This window comes from Bos mutus, chromosome X, assembly GCF_027580195.1.
Source record: "Bos mutus isolate GX-2022 chromosome X, NWIPB_WYAK_1.1, whole genome shotgun sequence".
NCBI lineage: Eukaryota > Metazoa > Chordata > Mammalia > Artiodactyla > Bovidae > Bos > Bos mutus.
In genome coordinates, this window is record NC_091646.1 from 29187948 (window position 1) to 29212593 (window position 24646).

The window sequence follows — 24646 nt, forward strand, 5'->3', positions numbered from 1 at the left end:
CCATGTCAACATGTCCAAAACAGAATTCCTATTTCTCCTCTGCCTCATCCCCCACCCCCACTCAAGCCACAAAAGATCAATAGATCTTTTCCGCCAGATCTATTTCTCTGTCACCAGGGAAGAAACCTGGGGGCAGATGTTCCATAGTATCATTTCTTTCTTAAAGGGCTTCACCTTGACCACAGACTGCTTCCAGTCTGGCATCACAGCACTAAATTGAGATCTTTCATGCTGCCCTTGCTGTCTTGTAGCTACTGACCAAAATGTGTGCAGGCGCACATTTATCATCTTTTGTTTGTTTGTTTTGGCCGTGCTGCACTGCATGCAGGGATCTCAGTTACCCCGACCTGGGATGGCACCCACATTCCTGGTTTGAAGTGTGGCATTTTAACCACTGGACGACCCGGGATGTCCTGTCTGTCATCTTAGACACCTTCCATCCATTCTTGGTGAGTCCACCTCTAAAATATTTCAGATCTGCACCCTGTTCTCCAATTTCTCTGGCACAGGAGACCCTCGCACCTCTTGCCTGAGCTCCTCTCTCATCTGTTTGTCTCCATCATCTCGCCTCCAAATTCCATCCTGGCACCATGATCTCTGCCTTCACTCCAACTCCTTCAAGGATAAGAGTGTCCCTTTTGATAATCTCTTCAAATTCTACTCACACTTCAAAATGCAGATCAACCAGTACTTTCTTTAAGAAATTTTTCTAGCTCTCCTCCCAGCCACGTAACCCATGTCACTCTATACCTTGCCTGTCCACAGCACTTGATTTGGACCTCTTTTTCTAGCTCTAATTTTTAGCATATTTGATTATTTATATAGATGAATACTTCCTTCTATCCCTTAGCCCAGGAGGGCAACTGTGTGGCACAAATTCTTCATCTCATCCCCCTGCAGCACCCAATAAGAGACATCATTATTAGATCCTAGCTGTAATCCTACTGGATCCAAATTCTATCTCAAAATCCTTCTTGAAACAGTACTCTAGGCAGAACCGGTCACCAAATGAAACAAATTTCCATCCCTGCCCCAGACTATGAAAAACATTAAGACAGAAAACATATGCTATTCTTCTTTGAATAATAGCATCTTAAATATAATCTATACTCATTTAAAGACTTCTTGAATGAATGAATTTAAAAAAGTGGAATGCAGCAGACCCTGGCAGCAGGAATGCTGTTCCCAGACTCCATGGTTCAATTTAATCACTTTTTTTTTTTCACACCAATATATCTGCTCTATCCTGCTGGTATATCCTAAATTATTGCCAAATTCAGACTGAAATGGAAGAAAGTGGAGAAAACCACTAGACCATTCAGGGATGACCTAAATAAAATCCCTTATGACTATACAGTGGAAGTAAGAAATAGATTTTAGAGACTAGATCTGATAGATAGAGTGCCTGATGAACTATAGACAGAGGTTTGTGACATTGTACAGGAGACAGTAATCAAGACCATCCGCAAGAAAAAGAAATGCAAAAAAGCAAAATGGCTGTCTGAGGAGGCTTTACACGTAGCTGTGAAAAGAAGGGAAGCGAAAAGCAATGGAGAAAAGGAAAGATATACCCATTTGAATGCAGAGTTCCGAAGAATAGCAAGGAGAGATAAGAAAGCCTTCCTCAGAAATCAATGCAAAGAAATAGAGGAAAACAATAGAACGAGAAAGACTAGAGATCTCTTCAAGAAAATTAGAGATACCAAGGGAACATTTCATGCAAAGATGGGCTCGATAAAGGACAGAAATGGTGGGGACCTAACAGAAGCAGAAGATATTAAGAAGAGGTGGCAAGAATACACAGAAGAACTATACAAAAAAGATCTTCACGACCCAGATAATCACGATGATGTGATCACTCACCTAGAACCCACCATCCCTGAGTCCGAAGTCAAGTGGGCCTTAGGAAGCATCACTATGAACAAAGCTAGTGCAGGTGATGGAAATCCAGTTGAGCTATTTCAAATCCTAAAAGATGATGCTGTGAAAGTGCTGCACTCAACATGCCAGCAAATTTGGAAAACTCAGCAGTGGCCACAGGACTGGAAGAGGTCAGTTTTCATTCCAATCCCAAAGAAAGGCCATGCCAACAAATGCTCAAACTACTGCACAATTGCACTCATCTCACACACTAGTAAAATGATCCTTAAAATTCTCCAAGCCAGGCTTCAGCAATACGTGAACTGAGAAATTCCAGATGTTCAAGCTGGTTTTAGAAAAGGCAGAGGAACCAGAGACCAAATTGCCAACATCTGCTGGATCATGGAAAAAGCAAAGAGTTCCAGAAAAACATCTATTTCTGCTTTATTGACTATGCCAAAGCCTTTGACTGTGTGGATCACAATAAACTGTGGAAGATTCTGAAAGAGATGGGAATACCACACCACCTGACCTGCCTCTTGAGAAACCTGTATGCAGGTCAGGAAACAACAGTTAGAACTGGACATGGAACTGGTTCCAAATAGGAAAAGGAGTACTTCAAGGCTGTATATTGTCACCCTGCTTATTTAACTTATATTTTAATATAAATATATATTTATATATATTAATATATATTTAACTTATATATATTTTACTTATATGCAGAGTACATCATGAGAAATGCTGGGCTGGAAGAAGCACAAGCTAGAATCAAGATTGCCGGGAGAACTATCAATAACCTCAGATATGCAGATGACACCACCTTTATGGCAGAAAGTGAAGAGGAACTAAAGAGCCTCTTGATGAGAGTGAAAGAGGAGAGTGAAATAGTTGGCTTAAAGTTCAACTTTTTTTCAGAAAACTAAGATCATGGCATCTGGTCCCATCACTTCATGGGAAATAGATGGGGAAACAGTGGAAACAGTGTCAGACTTTATTTTTCTGGGCTCCAAAATCACTGTGGATGTTGATTGCAGCCATGAAATTAAAAGACGCTTACTCCTTGAAAATAAAGTTATGACCAATCTAGACAGCATATTAAAAAGCAGAGACATTACTTTGCCAACAAAGGTTCATCTAGTCAAGGCTATGGTTTTTCCAGTGGTCATGTATGGATGTGAGAGTTGGACTATCAAGAAAGCTGAGCACAGAAGAATTGATGCTTTTGAACTGTGGTGTTGGAGAAGACTCTTGAGAGTCCCTTGCGCTGCAAGGAGATCCAACCAGTCCATCCTAAAGGAGATCAGTCCTGAGTGTTCATTGGAAGGACTGATGTTGAAGCTGAAAATCCAATACTTTGGCCACCTGATGTGAAGAACTGACTCATTGGAAAAGACCCTGATGCTGGGAAAGATCATGAGCAGGAGGAGAAGGGGAACGACAGAGGATGAGATGGCTGGATGGCATCACCGACTCAATGGACATGGGTTTGGGTGGACTCCAGGAGTTGGTGATGGACAGGGAGGCCTGACGTGCTGCGATTCATGAGGTCACAAACAGTCGGACACGACTGAGCGACTGAACTGAACTGATCCTGCCAGTAACAGACATGGTGTATATCAATATTTCCCAATGGTATTCAAGGCAGAAACTTAATGAAAGCCGCATGACTAAGTGTACACTCAGCAGGTTTAAGGAGCACGTACTTAACCATGCATAACTTTTCTGAGCTTAATATTCAGACTCATAAACCTGTTTTTCTGCTTTGCTTTCAGATTTTCAGTGCATTTAAAAATATCATAAAGGGGTTGCACTATTTTGGTCTTAATCCATGCTGAAGTGCTCTTTCAGTATCACATTTCCAATATGCTTATATCAGTCATTATCCTGAGGGAAAAAAACGATGCAACACATGTATGCTTTGTACTGCCATTTGCAAGACCATTCCCTAAATATATTAAAAGTTGGCATTTGGGTGAGTGTGTGTATGTGTGTGTGTGTGCATGCAAGCTTGCAGGGTTTTTTTTTCCCCCAATAAAACAATGTTGTGTAAGAACTTTGCGATTTCAAGGCCAAACTTGAGTTTTCACTTATTTCACAGATGTCTTACTGTTCTTATAAAGAATTTCTGGCGTCCAATTGGACATTTAACTAATGTTTAGTCACAGCAATCTGGAAAGGGAAAAAAAGCTACTTTGTGGTGACAGGGTCATATTCTTTACTGGCTGTCAACATTGTATGGTTTAAGGGCCAACGATTGTTTGTTTCCAAATCCTTGCCCCTAAGTATCACAGAGCATCAGTATTCAAAAATCCACCATGAGCCTTTTTGGATCCCCACTTGAACAAATTAAAAAAGATTTATGAGACAATTAAGGAAATATGAACATTGACTGGATATTTGGTAGTATTAAGTAATTATTATTCATTTTTAAGTGCAATAATGGTATTGCTGTAACTTTTAAAATAAAAGGGTCTTCAGCTTTTAGAGATGTATGCCCTGATATGTTTGCTGATGAAATGATAGTGTTTGGGTTTTACTTTTTTTAGCTTTTTTTCTTTCTTGACATGGACCATTTTCAAAGCTTTTATTTGTTACAATATTGCTTCTGCTTTATTATTATTATTATTTGGCCACAAGGCATGTGGAATCTTAGCTCCCTGACCAGGGATTTGAACCTGCACTCCCTGCATTGGAAAGTGAAGTTTTAACCACTGGACCCACAGGGAAGTCCCTGGGACTTACTTTAAAATAATTTATTGTGTGTGGAGTAAATAATGGGTGGAGGTTTAGCTGAAACCAGATTTTCCATGTTGTTGAAGCCAGATGATGAGTACATGTTGGTCATTCATTGTAAAAATCTCTCTACTTCTATGCTGGAACTTTTCCATAATAAATGATTTTCCAAAATATATGAATCTTATCCAGGAATAATTATCCACAAATATCTTGGCCATCCTCGACTTTAGCAAAGATGAACTGATCAAATTTCTTAAAGGAGGTGGAGGCCAAAAGGAAGATGAAATGAGGCAGGTAAATCTGAAAAGAGAGGAAGTTGGGAAAGGCTTGGAACATAGATTCTTGCCAGAGTGGACAAGTGACTGCCAGCCACAGAGAGAGAGCATTTGGGAGTGGTAGTAGCTGGAGAGAGAATGCTGCGAGAAAGTAGTAGACTCAAAAGAAGGAAGGGATCCTGTGTATGCATGTTGGCGAGGGCTAGTGAGATGCAGCTGGAACGTAAAAGCTGTAAAACAAACTCACCTTTTGGGTCAAGCTGGCTTTGTCTCCCCTCTAGTGCCTTTGGAAACATCATGGAGATAAGGCATTTAGAATTCACTCCTGGTCCAATTCTCAAGTCAAACAGTAAATTATAGAATCATCTTCTGTTTTTGTCTACATTTTGAAATCTACAAGTCTTGGGTTAGCTGCTATTTTTCTATATCTGCTTTCATTTTTGGTCTAAAAACAATCAAAAGTTACCATTTTAATGATGGTGGATGGCAGACCTGAAGGGGCTCCTGTAGATCACTTACTCCTTTTCCCAGGAGAGAAAATAGAAACTAAGAGGAAGGAAGTGAGTTGCCTAGCATTGTACAGGATGGGGACATGGTGAAAGTGAAAGTGAAGTCGCTCAGTCATGTCCGACTCTGCTACCCCGTGGACTGTAACCCACCAGGCTCTTCCGTCCATGGGATTCTCTGGGCAAGAATACTGGAGTGGGTTGCCATTTCCCTCTCCAGGGGATCTTCCCGACCCAGGGATCAAACCCAGGTCTCCTGCATTGCAGGCAGACATGGTAGGCACTCAATAAATGTACATTCTAGTATAACTCTTCCCTATGGCTCAAACGGTAAAGAATCTGCATGCTATTCATGTTGAGGTTTGACAGAAAACAACAAAATTCTGTAGAGCAATTATCTTTTAATTTAAAAAAATAATTTTTTTTAAGTTAAAAAAACAGAATCTGCCTACAGTTCAGGAGACTCAGGTTCGATCCCTGGGTCCATAAGATCCTCTGGAGAAGGGAATGGCAATCCACTTCAGAATTCTTGCTTGGAAAATTCCATGGACAGAGGAGCCTGGAGGGCTACAGTCCATGGGGTCACAAAGAGACAGATATAACTGAGCGACTAACACACACAGTATAACTCTACCAAGAAATTACAGCTGGCATCAGATATGATTGGTTGGTGCCCATGTCACACAGTTTTAACACCATTCCTGGTTGGAAAAAATGAATAAATAAATAGAGAAAACAAAGTTAGATCGTCCCTGACTTATAGGCCTTCTCTATAATTCTAGTTCTGGTCTCCATGGGATCCCTATGTGCAGACAGACTGGCTCTTGGCTGTGAAGGTCATAGCTAATCCAGGTTCAAGGTTTACACTGCACTCCCATAGTGAGAAAATGGTGAGTTGGGCACCAAACTACCTATTTTACTGTCAAGGAGTAGCTATATAGCATTATTTTTCCAGTTTTTAATCTACCCCAGGGGTGAGGGGAGAAAGTGAATCTGTGGAGTGTTTTTTTTTTTTCCCCAGCAGCTTGAAAAGTAGAAAAAAAAAAGGGGGGGGGAACCCTACTTTTAATCTTAAGCATTTTTAGAAATGTAAACAAGAGTTAAGCTTTGAGTTCTAGCATTCTAAGATTTTAATATTGCTAACTGGATTTATACCATATTTTTCTAAAACATTACAATTAGAAAATGTCATGCTATTACAAATTCAGTACAATGAAGGTTAATAGTATAATAAGATATTGTAAAAGCAAGATATATTGCTGCCACTAGGATTGTCATTTTCACATAAGAAGGAAAAAGGAATTGATGCTAGAAAAACAGTATATGCAATTATAGCCATCATTTATTGAAGTTCACTTTACATGGTTTATTTCATCAATATCTCAAAATAACCTGATGAGGTAGGTCCTTTTATCACCATTTTACAGATGAGAACTGAAGCTCAGACAGATCAAGTTGAGGAAACCTCCCAAAAGTGGAACCAAAAGATGATTAACTGGAGCATGAAAGATGTGAAAATGAGAGAATCAGTCTAAGACATACAATATCCAATTTTTAGGAGTTCTAGAAATAGAGAAAACAAAAAAGATATGTGAGAAATAATACAATGTCTCAAAAATGAAAGATAAGTTTTTTGATTGAAAGGGCTCACAAAAGCCCAGCCCAGTAAATGGAAGACAATGGATAAGAAGGTATATTACTGTTTAATGTTAAAACACTAAAGATCAAAAGAGAACATTTAAAGTTTGTAGAAAAAAAGTTATATACAAAAAAATAAGAAATCTTAAAAAAAAAAAAAGAAATCAATAGAACATCAGACTTTTCAAAAGCAACACTAGAACCAAGAACATTGGGATAAAGTTTTCAAAATTCTTACAGGAAATTGTTTCTAATTAAGAATTCTTCAGCTGGTGAAACTCTGAATGATGTATGAAGATATATTCAGACACAGAAAGGTTTTCTTCAAATTACCTCCCATGTAATCTTCCTAAGAAGTTAGTGCAGGGTATGGTCCAGCAGAACTAGATCATAAAGCAATCAAGAGGACAACCTAAGATCTAGGAAATGGAATTTAACACAGAAGAGAAACAAAGGGAATTCCTGGGATGACAGCTGGGTAGTAGACAAAGAGGGCAACCATTCCAGAATGGAGAAGGAGGGCAGGGTTGTCTCTAAGAAAAATAGAATCTCATAGATTACCTAATATACTTGACCATACTGAGTGGAGTTTAATGGTTTTGATAGAAAGTTTGAGCCTGGACTCGAAAAGGCAGAGGAACCAGAGATCAAATTGCCAACATGGTAGGTTTATAGAAAAACAAATCAAACCAAATGTACAGTGTGGGGAATATAGTCACTAACTATGTGATATCTTTGTATGGTGACATGTTGTAACTAGACTTACTGTAGTGATCAGTTTGCAATATATAGAAACATCGAATCACTATGTTGTGTAACAGGAACCAACATAGGTCAATTACACTTCAAAACCAAACAAATAAAGTCATAGAAAAAGAGATCAGATTTGTGGTTACCAGAGGCAGGGGGCAGGGGAATTGGATGAACACAGTCAAAAGGTACAAACTTGCAGTTATAAGATAAAACAAGTACTGGGGATATAATGTACAACATGATAAATATTGATGTAATTAACATGGCTGTATGTTATATGTGAAAGTTAAGAGAATAGAGCCTAAGAGTTCTTACCCCAAGAAAAAAATTGTTTTTTCCTATTTCTTTAATTTTGTATCTATGTGAGATGATGGATGTTTGCTAAACTTATTGTGGAAGTTATTTCATGATATATGCAAATCAAATCATTATGTTGTACACCTTAAATTTATGAAGTCAGTCAGTCAGTTCAGTCACTCAGTCATGTCCGACTCTTTGTGACTCCATGGACTGCAGCATAACAGGCTTCCCTGTCAATCACCATCTCCTGGAGCTTGCTCAAACTCATGTCCATTGAGACAGTGGTGCCATCCAACCATCTCGTTCTCCGTCGTCCCCTTTTCCTCCTGCCTTCAATCTTGTGCAGTTATCAGGGTCTTTTCCAATGAGTCCGTTTTTTGTATCAGGTGGCCAAAGTATTGGAGCTTCAGCTTCAGCATCAGTCCTTCCAATGAATATTCAGGACTGATATCCTTTAGGATTGACTGGTTTGATCTCCTTGCTGTCCACTTACGAACTGCTGTATGACAATTATATCTCAATAAAACTGGAAGAAAAAAAAACAAATCAAAGCAAAAGAGACGATTTGGGAATCACAAAATAAATGCACTACAGTTAATGGCATTTTACATGGATCAACTGTAGACCAATAATTATATGATATAATGTAAATACTGAATATTTAAGCTCAAATTTGTTGCATTTGTGGCAGGGAATTATGGGTGCATGTGGTGTGTATGTAAAGCTAGTTCCTCAGCTTCTATAGTAGAAATTTAGAAATAGATAATCTCTAAGCCTAAGTAAAAATAAAGAAATAGCATTAAGTATTAGGGTATTATTCCAAAGTAAAGAGTTATATGCCAAAAGAAACAGCTACAGATGTTAAAAGCAGTTTTAAATAACACAAATTTATTAGCTTACATTTCTGCAGGTCAGAAGGGCAGCCCAGCATGACTGAATTCTCTGCTCAGGGTCTCACAAGGTTGAAATCACACCAGGCTTGCCAACCTGTGCTCCTCTCTGGAGGAACTGGGGGAGAGTCTGTTTTCAGGCTCATTCAGGTTGCTGGCAGGATGCGGTTCCAACACTTTGTCCATGGCTTCTTCCATCCTTAAGCCAGCAACATTTTGGGTCCTTTCTGTGTTTTGAATCTCTCCTCCTCTTATGTTTTCAACCAGAGAAATTTCTTTGCTTCTAGGGGCTCAAATGACCACATCTGACCCACTCTCATAATACAAGATAATCTCCCCACTTAAAATTCTGTTATGTTAACCACATTTGCTGAGTCCTTAGAACTGACTCATTGGAAAAGACCCTGATGCTGGGAAAGACTGAAGGAAGGAGGAGAAGGGGACGACAGAGGATAAGATGGTTGGGTGATGTCACCGACTCGATGGACATGAGTTTGAGCAAGCTCTGCGAGTTGGTGATGGACAGGGAAGCCTGGTGTGCTGCAATCCATGGGGTCACAAAGAATCAGACACGACTGAGTGACTGAACTTTGCCATGTAAAGTAACATTGTCATGGGTTCCAAGGATTAGGGTGTGAGCCTCTCCCCTGGGAGGAGGAATCAGCATAAGAGTGGCAGAGCAGGGGAACTGTTTTTGTTTTTTTTTTTTTTAAAGCCCCGTGGTATTCTTTGATTTTTAAAATTGTTGTTGTTCAGTTGTTTCTGATTCTTTGCGACCCCATGGGCTGCAGCACACCAGGCTTCCCTGTTTTTCATTATCTTCTGGAGCTTGCTCAAACTCATGTCAGTGATGTCATTCAGTCAGTGATGCCATTTAGCCATCCCATCCTCTGTTGTCCCCTTCTCCTCCTGCCTTCAATCTTTCCCAGCGTCAGGGTCTTTTCCAGTGAGTCAGTTCTTCACATCAGGTGGCCAAAGTATTGGAGCTTCAGCTTCAGCATCAGTCCTTCCAATGAATATTCAGGACTGATTTCCTTTAGGATTGACTAGTTTGATCTCCTTGCTGTTCAAGGGACTCTCAAGAGTCTTCTCCAGCACCACAGTTTGAAAGCATCAGTTCTTTGGTGCTCAGCCTTCTTTATGGTCCAACTCTCACATTCATTCATACACGACTACTGGAAAAACCATAGCTTTGGCTATACGGATCTTTGTCCACAAAGACTTTTAAAATTAGGTACATGTTTTACGTTGATCAAATGAAATCCCAAAAGTTAATTGCAATGACCCAACTTCCAAGTATTGAATTCAAAGGGACTATTTTAGAGAATGCATCAGATATAGTAGCAGATGTACAAGCAATCTATATTATACAAAGTCCATTTTGGCACTTCTAGGCAAAATGACCTAAGACTGCAAAGCATGTTAAGAAATACTTGTTAGGTACAACCATGGCTGGGCCCTTGGGAAAATTCTGATTTGGATGAATCACAGGATTCTTCCAATGTATCAATTCCTTTGTTCTTACTGTTGCATTAAAGGACCAACTTTGGTTATTTTTGGCAGATACTGCTGATAGCTAGCTATCTACTGTAGCAAGAATAGGCGGTAACCATAAACATATTCTCTTGATATGTAAAACAAAAGTCATCATCTTAATTTTTGCAGGATATCAGAACAGAGCCAATCTAGTCCAACCTCCTCATTTTACAGATGAGAATACTGAGGCTGAGAGAGAGAAAGGAAGCTGCCCATGCCATTGCTAGTGCACACAGCAAAGATCCTCACTTCTAAATGAGCTCTACAGCTTATGGCCATTGTTATGAGCCTTGGATGGGATGATAAATCACTGTCTAACATCTCACTTTCTAGATGGGGAAGTAGATGCAGATAGGAAGAGATACCTGTCAAAGTCATTTGAAACTTCTAAATTCTAATCCAGGTCTCTTTCCCTGTACAAAGTAGCCTCTCCCTGACTAACCACCTGAAAGTGAAAGTGTTAGTTGCTCAGGCACGTCTGACTCTTTGCCACCCTGTGGACTGTGTTCCATCCTCTGTCCATGGAATTCTCGAGGCAAGAATACTAGAGTAGGTAGCCATTCCCTTCTCCAGGGGATCTTCCCAACCCAGGGACTGAACCCGGGTCTCCCAAATTGTGGGCAGATTCTTTACCATCTGAGCCACCAGAAAAGCCCACTAACCACTTGATACCAAAACACACCTTACCCACTTCTAAATTCCTAGCGCCTAGCACACTGCCTGGCTCATAGAGGAATGAATGCACAAATGAATCTTAAGACAGTGTATAAAAGCTCACTTTGCAATGAAAAGAACCTGGAGAAGGAAATGGCAACCCACTCCAGTATTCTTGCCTGGAGAATCCTATGGACGGAGGAGCTTGGTGGGCTACAGTCCACGGATTGCAAAGAGTCGGACACGACTGAGCAACTTCACTTTCACTTCACTTTGCAACGAAATGCTTTAAATTCTTAGTCTTCCAGTTGATAAGAAATCTGGTAATAATTTGAAATAAGATATTTCTTCTTTAGTCTCCTAGGACAAATAAGTACATCACTGGCAGTATTATACAGGCTCTAAAGTCAGGCTGACTTGTTTTCCAATTCTGTCCCAGTCATGAGCTATGTGATCTTGCACTCCCAACTGAATCACATTATGCCTTGCTTTCTTCATCTGTAACATGAAGATAATAGCACAATTTATCTCATAGGACTCATATGGGGATTTAGTGAAATAACACATGTAACTTGGCAGACAGTAGCTACTGGGTAATTATTAATTTTCTCTTTTTATATAATGGTCTACCTAATAAATGTTGAAAACTAGCAGTGAAATATTTTCCTGTTGCTAATGGCAAACCAAGTGTGACCTAGAAAAGACAGCTAAGGCCAAAGAACCTTCAGGAAGAAATCATGTTGGGGATTGATACAAAAGTACATCCAAGTGTCAGCAAAACTCCTCCCTCACTTGAAGTAGAAGCATGCCAAGATTTTGCTACAGTATTTACAAAACCTGTTATTGCTTGATCTAATCATTAGGATTTACAAGAAAATAGAGTCTCTGAAATAAGTGTTCTGTTGTTGTTCAGTCGCTAAGTCAAATCGAACTCTTGTGACCCCATGGACTGCAGCATACCAGGCTCCCCTGTTCTTCACTGTCTCCTGGAGTTTGCTCAAATTTGTGTTCCTTGAGTTGTTGTTGGTATCTAACCATCTCACCCTCTGCCACCCCTTTCTCCTTTTGCCTTCAATCTTTCCCAGCATCAGGGTCTTTTCCTATGAGCTGGCTCTTCGCATCAGGTGGCCAAAGTATTACTTTCTTCTAAAACTATTACTTTCTTCTAAAACTATTAATATTCTAGTAGCATGAAACACTACTCACGTGAGCACAAAGTTGTGCTTGTAAAAGAGTAGGACTGCATGGAAATGACAAAATGGTAAATTATCCTGGAAAGCAAATGGGCTTAGATCGTTCTGGCTCCTCTGCCCTGAGATGAGGTGAACACATTTGTAGCTACAGGAATTTGTTTTCTATAGATCTCATACAGATATATAATCTCAAGGGCCCCCAGTTAAATGTTTTCTGTCCTAATAGTGTTGATGTATAGAGAATCAAAAGGCAGTTTCTTAATCAAAACTATACTTACCTGGAGACAGATTTCCAGAATCTTCCTGCATCATTTTAAATAATTACAAAAGTAACCTGACCCAGACCAGCACCTCCTATCCATACCCTAGGGCTTGGATCCTGGAAAGTTGCAGGGTAAGTGACAAATGTCAGATTAAAGACCCACTCCTAGAACATAATACAAATGAGAAACTCTCCATGACATTCAAACCATTTTGCTGTAGTTAAAGAAAACACGGATATATATTACTACTTCTTAAAAGGGAAACTTTTGTAAATGGAATTTCTTAGTCTCAAATCTAACTTGCTTATGTGATTCATTCATAACTAGAGCTCCCTCATCATGTATATACCATGACAGCTTCCTAGGTACACTGCACTCTGTGCTGTGCTTACTTAGTTGTGTCTGATGCTTTGTGACCCTATGGACTGTAACCTGCCAGGCTCCTCTGTCCATGGGGATTCTCCAGGCAAGAATACTAGAGTGGGTTGCCATGCCCTCCTCCAGGGTATCTTCCCAACCCAGGAATCGAACCCAGGTCTCCCACATTGCAGGCAGATTCTTTAACGTTTGAGCCACCAGGGAGGCCTGAGAATACTGGAATGGGTAGCCTATCCATTCTCCAAGGGAACTTCCTGACACAGGAATCAAACCAGGGTCTCCTGCATTGCAGGCAGATTCTTTACTAGCTGAGCTAGCAGGGAAGCCCACACTGTTCTCTACTGGAAGCTTAAAATCAGAAAGGACCAGTTCCCCATTTCCCTTGTTAGAACCATGATTTATCAAACACTTATGTCCCTTTAGGTACTGTTTGCAAAGGCTGTGCTAATATTAAACCACATGCACACCTTTATCAGAAAACCCAGGCATGCCAAGAACAGCAGAGAAGCTCATGATAAATGGTTGTAAGATAAATTAGCAGTCTTGGAATTTTTTCCCAACTTACATTCTTTTAACTCCATTTTTTTTTTCTGCCACCTACTCCTCATAACACTTTCTTCGAAATAAGACAAAAGGAAAACATTTGGGTGACATACAAAAAAACAATATTTATTTTACTCAAGCTTTTCTGCAAGAAGTTAAAATGATCCCCAGTTGAAGGCATTACCAAAAATGTTAACATAGTTTCATGTATCCCTTCTGTGCCAGATGAGGAAAAGACTTATCTGAATGAAAGAATAAGAATGACCATTTTTACAGTGGGTTTACTTAGCTATGTGGAGAAAAAAAAAATATAGGTTAGACATCAAATAGTACATAAATCTACTAGTTTCCTATAGGTAGTGGGAATTAAGCTGATGTATTAAAGTATCCAATTGCTCTCAAGACCTGGGGATCACTTTTCAGGAATTATAAAACAGCCATAGGCACTTTCATAATTCACCACCCCATTTTTTCCCCCAACTATTTTGCTACTAAAAGAGCAAGATGGAAACAAAACACAATTTTCCCACTCCCAGGCTGCAGGACTGTCTGGCATCAGTAGTTCCTTAGATCATCAGAATATTAGAGCATCCCCCACCACTGCCATCTAAGTAGGACGACAGGAAAAATGGCTTTGGGTGAGGCATTTAGGTGTTGTGTTTTCTGGAAGTATAAGATCTGGCTAGGAAATAATAATCTCTTCCCTACACAGGAAAACCAAATATTCTTTCTAGAGAACAGTAGGGCAGAATGGAACATCCATGCCTGTCTTCCAGCCTCAACCTGACCTCAAATATAGAAGTGCAGGGAGGAAACATCTTGACATCTGCCATTGCCATGATCCCTAATTTTCTCCTCCACTGTGGTGCAAAGACATTGCCACTTTTGCCCAAACCTGTAAAGAGTAGGGATGTCTTATCTCCCTTCCCCCTAAGAGCAGGAACTGGAACTAGCACTATCTTATTAATATGAATGAATGAATGTTTGGAGAACTTGTGACATAGAGTTCTCAAATTCCTACCAGTAATCTGAGTCTATGTGAGGAGGGGGACTTCTCATTTCCATACTCTGAATATAGAGGAAGTAGAAATAGAGGGAATATATATATATACACACATATGAATATGTTGTGGGGATGGGTGAGGATGGAGCCCTAACATAGGCAAAAAACAAACAAACAAACAAAAAAACCCCACAAAGGACTAACGTTGGAGCCTGGGATGGCTGGCTATCAGTATTAGAAATGAAGCCTGCTAATAACCATTTGGGGGAGTAAGGGAAAAGAGAAAGATATAACTATTCTTTTTTTCTCAAGCAAATATCAAAGTTCTAAGTGAAGAGAATACTTCTTTTCTGTGTAGAAAATGCATAAACAGTAAATGCTGAAAACCTTCAAATAAATGCAGACTCACATAGAAGTTAAAAAATATGCGAGAATTAGTCATTGTTTCTCAATCTACTCACACTTGTCCTGAGATGCAAATTACTCCGTGCTCCTCTAGGTGCTGTGAGCAGATTTATATTCTAATTGCTAATGAGAGGTGAAAGAATACACAGAGGGAGAATGCAAAAGGGGAAATCGGGGTGGGGAGTGGGGAGCTGAAACGTCTGGAAAATGACTAGTGGGGAGAAAAAACTGATCGAGCCCCAACTAGACTGTGAATTCTTTGAGGGAGTCAGCGCTTCACAGCTGGAGGCCCAATACAATCCGGACGTGTGCTAAATACTTGATCTGAATAGCAGTGGTGAAGAAGAAATTCATCATTAGAAACTGTGTCCTTCAAACTCTAATAGTCAATAAGTTGTTCTGCCTCCACTGCCATTAAAAGCCTGCAATGGCTTCAAAAGTTCTCAGTAAAGAAGCTGCCTCTGCTTTTTCTGTAGTCACAGCTGGCTGACACGGATGCCTGGGCCTTTCAAAGCAGAGAAAAATGCTGCTGGAGGGGATGAAGGTTCCATACTATTAAAGAGTTTTAATAGCCGTAGCCCCAACTCAGTGGGATCCCAAACAATAGATAACAGATTCTATCAATTCTGTTTTGTTAGATGTTCTCTATAACTCAAGTTTGACTTCAGCATTTGCACCCAAAATGAGTTCTCCTACAAATAATATGTGTTGGTATTATCTGAGAAAAAGAATTCAAAGCAGGCATAGATCCCTCAGGAAGTTGTCACAATTCTTGATAAGATTAACTCGACTGCCATCATCACTTTCTAGCTTTTGCCCCCTAGTGTGAAGCCTTCGCAAAAGATGTCTGCCTTTAAAATTCAACAAGAATGAGTCTGTTCTTTTCTCCAAAGGGCCTATTATTTTTAGTTTTTCGGTGCACGACTCAACAGAAAAACCTGTGGCTCTTATGAGCTGCCTGTTTTGAAATGGTCCAGTAGTTTCAGTTTCCCTTTAACAAGGTCCCAGATAATAAATGGAGAAGGGAATGAATCTTCACAAGGTCACATTGAAGGTTAAAATAAATTATCTCCGTCACTGAGAGGCTCTCTTGAGGCTTTCTATCAGCACTACAGAGTCAGTGTCTTCTTTGGTTTGCTTCTCGTAGATGTCATACTTCTTCCAGTGCTGGAAGGGAGAAAAAAGCACAAGATGACTTTTTAAACCGTGTTCTTTTCCTGAGTACCTGCAGTAACTGCTTATTTTTAGGTTTGTGTTCATGGAACCCCGAGTGTATGTTTTCCTTTTTGTTTTGGGGTTTTTGTTTGTTTGTTTTGACCCAAGAATCTTCATCTGTTTGGACAATTAAATGAATTTATCAAGAAGAAAAGCATGGGATTGTTAATAGCTATCTCAAAAGGTAAACTTCTGTGGACATACAGCTCCAAAACTGGAAACAAAGTCTTTTGTAGAAGAATGAAAGAGTGACATGTTTTTCTTACTTCAACTGTTTCTATCTCTATTTTTTTACTGCTCAAATTTGACCATTGCTCCAGAGCTGTCAGAGGCTCAGGAAGGCATCAAGGTTTACGGCAATGTACAAAATATCCTAGAAGACAGTGCAGTTAAAAGTTTTGAAAGACCTTGCATTAACAACTTCATGCAAGAAAAGGGAATTGTGCATACAAAGTAAGCACATCTTGAACTCAAGTTAAGTGTGTCTCTTATGGTGAAAGCCAATATCCTAGTCCTTGCCTTCCTTCCTTCCAAGTCAGAGGAAAGGATGAAATGTCACGTCCATTTGTTTCTGTATCACCTATGGCTGTTTTCACGCTACAACAGCAGAGCTGAGTTGCTGTAATAGACCCAGTGGCTTGTGAAACCAAAAATATTTACTATCTTCTTCTTTACAGAAAAAGTTTGTCAATCCCTGCATTAGATTATTTCTAAGCTCCTTTCTGCTCTGCTGTTTTCTGGTTCTGTAAGACTAGAGAAGTAAATGGAAAGAAAAAAAACCAAAAACAAATGACAATGATGATTTAGCTGCCTCATGTTGTGCAACTAGAGATGGACCCAGCAAGTCAGGAGCATCCAGTCTTAAAGCACATATAGAGGGATGAGTTGGGAAACACTGTTTAAAATATCCAAATTATCCTAAATATTTAACCGTGATACTCCTAGTAGAAAGGCTACAATAAAAAAATACTGACAATTCCGAGTGCTGATAAGGATGCAGAGTACCTGGACTTCTTATATATTGCTGGTGGCAATGTAAAATAGCACAATCACTATGGAAAACAGTCTGACAGTTTCTTATAGAACAAAATATACACTTACTGAATGACCCAGAAATCTCGCTCCCAGGTACTGACCGAAGAGAAATGAAAATATGTCCACACAAAGACCTCTACATGAATGTTTATAGGACCTTTATTCATAAAAGCCAAAAATCAGGAATAGTCATGATGTCCTTAAACAAGTAAATGGTTCAATACAAATAAAAGCAATGATACACAACAACACAGCAACATCATGCTAAGTGAAACAAGCTAGACTCAAAAATCTGTGGGTTGCATGATTATTTTGGGCTTCCCTGGTGGCTCAAATGGTAAAGAATCTGCCTGCCAATGCAGGAGACCTAGGTTTGATTCCTGGGTTGGGAAGATCCCCTGGAGAAGGAAATGGCAACCCTCTCCAGTTTTCTTGCCTGGAAAACCCCATGGACAGAGGAGCCTGGCAGGCTACAGTCCATGCGACCACAAAGAGTAAGACATAACTGAGGGACTAACACTTTCCCCATTCACTTTAATCATGATTCCATCTATATAATATTCAGGAAACGGCAAAAACTTACGGATAGAAAACAGATCAACGGTTGCAAGGGTACACGATCAGGGAAGGGGGTGTACTGTAAAAGAGTATGAGGGAACTTGGAGGGATGATGGAAGTTTTCTATATCTTGATTGGAGTGGTGGCTACAAAATTGCATACATTGGCTAAAACTCTTGTAACTGTACACATAAAAATAAAATGTATGGTATGTAAATCTTGGATACATCAGGAATACACCTTCAGACACAGAAGTGCATGCAGAACACCAGCTCAGAGTCAACAGGAGTACCTGACCAGCAGAAAAGAATATATAGAACCACGCAAAAACTCAGTAGGACGAAGGAACTAGGGGGAGAAACAGGAATGTTACTAAGACTGGACATGAGTGGGACTGGACCTGCCCTGGGGTCTGGGCACACTGGGGCAATTGAGTCAGAGGAGAAACATTTAAGGCTGAGGGTGAAACAGCTGATCTGTGGCAGCCTAAATGGAATGAGAATCAGACAGTCCTTGCCACAGCCATACATACCCCGGACAGGGACGCAGTCCCCTAGAAGGCACAGCAGCTGGGAGCTGGAGCGCTGGGATTGTGGAGCAATTCCCAGGGTGAGGGCTGCTGTTGACTGTGGAGAGATGGACCAAGGGGATGTGAGGGAGGAGACTGTGGTGGGAAATGCCTGTGGAGGAAAGCCAGGCAGCCATGGAAGCAAGGTGATACTGCTGAGTCATGCATAGGGGGTGGAGCCATCACATAGCCTCTCTCCCCACAGGCCAGCATCTGGCAGCTGAACAATAGAGGCTGGCCCATCAAACCCCTGACTGCACTGAACTACAGAGCAGGACCCCACCCAGGGTGCTCCTTTAAGTGCCTGATGTGCTGATCTACAGAATAAGACCCCACCCATGGGGGCCCCTCTATGTGCCTGACATGTGAACAACAGAAGAACCCCAGGCAAGGGAGCCCTAAAAGTGCCTGAATGGGCAGAGCTATGGAGAAAGAAGAGCCAAAGAGGCCTTCTGATCACCAGGTACCAGAGGCTTGAAAAAAACAAAGACTCTGATAGGGCCATAATTCATGTGGCTGAGACAGTCCATGTCCTTGCACCCTTGGCGCCACCAGGGTCCCCGCAACCCAAGTAGCTGCATTTCCTTCACACTCAACCCTCACTGGGGCAGATCTACCACAAGCAAAAAAAAAAAAAAAGTCTTCGGTCTATGCATGGGGTCACTTCAGTTGTTTCCTGCTCTTTGCGACCCTGTGGGCTGTGGCCTGCCAGGTTTCCCTGTCAGGGGGTTCTCCAGACAAGAATATTGGAGTGGCCAATACTCATTGCCATATGCTTCTAGAGCACTATATTTCCTGCTGCCCTAGCAACCAACTCCCCTGAGTACCTGGTGCTGCCAGAACCCCTGCAACCCAAGCAGCTGCACCACCTCCACAACTGGCCCTCACTGGGGCAGAACCCAAATCCTCCAGGGCAGCCTCAGGAGCAAACCCAAGTGGATGACCCCATGGGTGACCCACAGGCAGAGGTAAAATAAAATGAAACCCGGGGCAGTGTGGCTAAGAAAGAAGACCCAAAACCTTCCCACCAGCTGTACAAGCTGCAGACTAAATCCACACAATCAACTAGGCAGACTCTGTGTCTACAGAATATATAAAAGGAAAATAACTCCCAAAAAAAAAAAAAAAAAAATGCACTAGTTCTGATAGCTGTGTACACTGGAGGCAAGAACACACAGAAGTAGGACCAGATTAGAATCTGAGCTACCTCCACAGCAGGTCCAGAGACCAGCACGGTGTTGGGGGGCACCCTAGGGAGGTGAGGTGGACTGTGACTCCCAGCAAGGAAAAGGACTCTGACAGCAGTGGCTCAAGAGAAACATTTATTATTCTTATGTTTTGAATTGTTCTGAAGTTTCTTTTGGATTTTTTTCTTTTCTTTTCCTTTTTTATTCCTTTGCATCCCCCCCTCCCCCCCATTGTAGTTCTAAATTTTATTGGCACTATGAAATCTAATTAAGCTTTTGAGGTTTTTCTTTTCAATAACACTTTTTATTGTTATAAACCTTTGCTTCTATGTTGGCCATTTGCAGTTCTGTGAAGTTTTCCTTTTTTTCTTTTTCTTTTGGATTTTTCCTTTCTCTTTTCTCTTTAATTTCAATTTTTTAAACCTATTATTGTTTTTCCTAAAATTATTCCTTATTTGCTTTTCCTAAAGTTCTTCTCCCTTTGCAGTTAATCTTTAACATATATAAGTCTTCTTTATCTACCTTTATTTAATTTTGCATATCTAGTGTTTCTTCCCCTTCTTTCCTCTCAACATATGTGTTAGTTTTGTTTTCATTGGTTATTCCCCTCTTGGAACCTTGCTTTAGTTTTGTACTTTGCAGTTTTTTTTTTTTTTTTTTTTTTCCTTTATTTTTAATTTTTAAAGCTATTTTTTAAATTTATTTATTTTTTAAAATTTATTTTTTTACTTGGAGGCTAATTACTTTATAATAGTGTAGTGGTTTTGCCATATATTGACATGAATCAGCCATGGGTGTACATGTGTTCCAAGTTTTTTTCTTAACTGTTACATAAATTTTTTATTTCCTTTGTTTGCCGGGTGAATCTATTGTACTTTGTTTTTGTTGGACTGTTTTGATTTTGTTTATGGGTGTATATGTTTATGTGTATATTCCATTATTTTAATTATTATTTGCCTGATTTTGTAACTGCCGTTTGTCTGAGATTCATCTTTGGTTGCTCATTCTTGGATATTTGTTTTAATATCACTTAATGCCATAACAAACCACTTGTGGAATCTTCACTCCTGACCAGACATCAAGCCCTGAGCCTTTGGAGTGGGAGCACTGACTCCAAGACCCTAGACGACCAGAGAACTAAGCCTAGGTAGTATCAAAGGGTGAGAAATCCCACAAAGGAAAGCACTTGAATACAAGACCCAGCATCACCCAACCACTAGTAACACCCTGTGCAGGATGCTTCATCCCCACAAACAAAACAAAACTACAAACCAAATCAGCAGCAGCAGGATTCCAACCTCATTCAACCTTGCCCAAGAGACGAAAAACAACAACAACAAAAACTCAGCACAAATTTCACCCTATATGAAAATTACACAAACCACTGGACAAACTTTAGGAGGGCAGAAACCAAAAGGAAGACAGAACTCAACCTTGAAGCCTGGGAAAAGGAGACCTCAAACACAATAAGTTTAAAAAAAAATAATGAAAAAGCAGAGAAATAATGCACAAATGAAGGAACAAACAAGAAACACAGAAAGTCCAAATAAACGAAGAGGAAATAGGCAAACTACCTGAAAAAGAATTCAGTATAATGATACTAAAGATGATCAAAACCCTTGAGAACAGAATGGAGAAAATACAAGAATCAACTAACAAAGACCTAGAAGAATTAAAGAATAAATATACAGAGACGGACAACACAATTACTGAAATTAAAAATACTCTAGAAGGAATTAATAGCGGAATATCTGAAACAGAAGAAGGGATCAGTTAGCTGGGATAAAAAGTGGTGGAAATAACTACTGAAGAGCAGAATAAAGTAAAAAGAATGAAAATAACTGAGGATAGTCTCAAAGACCTCTGGGACAATATTAAATGCACCAACATTAGAATTATGGGGGTCCCAGAAGAAGAGAAAAAGAAAGGGTATGAGAAAAGTTTTTAAGAGATTATAATTGAAAATTTCCCCAACATGGAAAAGGAAATGGCCAATCAAGTCCAAGAGGTGCAAAGAGTCCCATACAGGATAAACCCAAGGAGAAACATGCCAAGACACATATGAATCAAACTAACAAAGACTAAACACAAAGAAAGAATATTAAAAGCAGCAAGGGAGAAGCAATAAATAACACACAAGGGAAACCCCATACGTTTAACAGCTGATCTTTCAGCAGAAACTGTGCAGGCCAGAAGGGAATGGCAAGATATATTTAAAGTACTGAAACAGAAAAATCTACAACCAAGATTACCTGGCAAGGATCTCATTCAAAATTGATGGAGAAATCAAAAACTTTTCAAACAAGCAAAAGTTAAGAGAATTCAGTAGTCGCTTCAGTCATGTCCATCAAACCAGCTGTTGGGATTCTCCAGACAAGAACAAGTGGGTTGAAATGAAAGTGAAGTTGCTCAGTCATATACCCATGGACTGCACCTACCAGGCTCCTCCATATGGGATTTCAGCCATTGCCTTCTCCGACAACAAATGAAATACAAGAGAAGAAAAAGATCTACAAAAACAAACCCCAAACAATTAAGACAATGGCATTAGGAATATATCAATAATTACTTTAAGTGAAACCGATTAATTGCTCCAACCAAAAGACACAGACTGGCTGAATGGATACAAAAACAAGACCCATGTATATGCTGTCTACAAGAAACCCACTTCAGACCTAAAGACACATATAGACTGAAAGTGAGAGGATGGAAAAATATATTCCATGCAAATGGAAAGCAAAAGAAAGCTGGGGTAGCAATCCTCATATCAGACAAAGTAGACCTCAAAATAAAGAATATTACAAGAGATAAGGAAGGACACTACATAATGATCAAGGGATCAATCCAACAGGAAGACATAACAATTGTAAATATCTATGCACCCAACATAGGAGCACCTCAATACATAAGATAAGCACTAACAGACAGAAAAGGAGAATTTGACAGTAACACAATAATAGTAGGAGACTAACACCCCACTCACACCAATGGACAGATCATCAAAACAGAAAATTAATAATGAAACACAAGTCTTAAATGATACATTAGATGAAATGGATCTCATTGATATCTTCAGGACATTCCATCCAAATGCAGAAGAATACACCTTCTTCTCAAGTGCACATGGAACATTCTCCAGGATAGACCACATCTTGGGTCACAAAAGAAACCTCAGTAAATTTAAGAAAATTGAAATTGTATCAAGCATCTTTTCTGACCATGCTATGAGATGAGATGAGATTTTTTTCACAAGAAAAAAACTGTAAGAAACACAAACAGATGGAGATTGAACAACACATTTCTAAATAACCAACAGGTTACTGAAGAAATCAAAAGGGAAATAAAAAAATTTCAGAAACAAATGACAATGAAAACACAGCAACTCAAAATGTATGGGATGCAGCAAAAGCAGTTCTAAGAGGGAAGTTGATAGCAATACAATCCTACCTCAAGAAACAAGAAAAACATCAAAATAGACAACCTAACTCTACATCTAAAACAACTGGAAAAAGAACAAAAAAACTGAAAATTAGTAGAAGGAAAGAAATCAAAAGATCTGAGCCAAAATAAAATAGAAAGGAAAGAAACAATAATAAGATTAATAAAACTAAAAGCTGGTTCTTTGAGAAGATCAACAAAATTGACAAACCCTTAGCCAGACTCATCAGGAAAAAAAGAGAGAAGAATCAAATCAACAAAGTTAGAAATGAAGGAGGAGAGGTTACAACAGATGATGCAGAAATACAAAGGATTATAAGAGACTATTACAAACAACTATATGGCAATAAAATGGATAAACTGGAAGAAAATGGACAGATTCTTAGAAAAGTTCAATCTTCCATGACTGAACCAGGAAGAAATAGAAATTATGAACAGCCCAATTACGAGCAGTGAAATTGAAAGTGTGATAAAAAATCTCCCAAAAAACAAAAGCCCAGGACCTGATGGCTTCACAGGAGAACTCTATCAAACGTTTAGAAAAGAGCTAATGCCTATCTTTCTAAAACTCTTTCAAAAAATTGCAGAGAAAGGAACACTTCCAAACTCATTCTATGAGGCCACCATCACCCTGATACCAAAACCAGACAAAGACAACACCAAAAAAGAAAACTACAGGCCAATAACACTGATGAACATAGATTCAAAAATCCTCAACAAAATTTTAGCAAACAGAATTCAATAACACATTAAAAAGCTCATACACCAGGATCAAGTTGGGTTTATTCCAGGGATGCAAGGATTCATCAATATAGGCAAATCAATCAAGGTGATACACCATATTAACCAATGGAAAGATAGAAACCATATAATCTCAATAGATGCAGAAAAAGTCTTTGACAAAATTCAGCACCCATTTATGATTAAAACTCTTCAAAAATGGGCAAAAAAGAATTAAATATCTAGGAATACATGTTTCAATGCCATTCTCCCAAATCTTCCCACCCTCTCCCTCTCCCACAGAGTCCATAAGACTGTTCTATACCTCAGTGTCTCTTTTGCTGTCTAATATCATGTATGAAATGAGTCACCAGTCCAGGTTCGATGCACGATACTGGATGCTTGGGGCTGGTGCACTGAGATGACCCAGAGGGATGGTACGGGGAGGGAGGAGGGAGGAGGGTTCAGGATGGGGAACACATGTATACCTGTGGTGGATTCATTTCGATATTTGGCAAAACCAATACAATATTGTAAAGTTAAAAAATAAAATAAAATAAAAATGAACAAACAAACTCACATAAAAAGAGATCAGATTTGTGGCTATCAGAGGTGAAGTTAGGGGGGAAGGGGAGTTGGATGAAGCTGTCTAAAGGTACAAACTTCCAGTTATAAACAAATTATTAGGCATGCAATGTACAACATGATAATTAACACATATGTTATATATAAAAGTTGTTGAGAGTTAATCCTTAAAGTTCTCATCTTAAGTATGTGTATTCTAATGCCACCATTTCCTTAATATGAAGGAATCATACCCTAGATATTGAACCAGAGTGTTTAATGAGACAGCATATATTATATATTTTTATACATCAGTAAAATAGACCTACCTCATTTTCTTGAACCTCTGTATAATATTTCATTGTATGACTACACTATAATTTATTTAAGCAGTATCCTTAATATTAATAGATATTTAACTTGTA

General features: G+C 39.4%; 1 protein-coding gene across 1 annotated transcript in view; it reads right to left on the reverse strand.

The window, feature by feature from the left end:
* Window positions 1–13633: 13633 nt before the first annotated feature.
* IL13RA1 (interleukin 13 receptor subunit alpha 1) overlaps window positions 13634–24646 on the reverse strand; it is a 77715-nt gene continuing 66702 nt past the window's right edge. Inside the window, exon 11 of the mRNA XM_070365545.1 lies at window positions 13634–16103. Within this exon, the coding sequence (XP_070221646.1) occupies window positions 16011–16103 (93 nt within the window). The 3' untranslated portion in view covers window positions 13634–16010. The remainder of the gene's footprint in view (window positions 16104–24646) is intronic.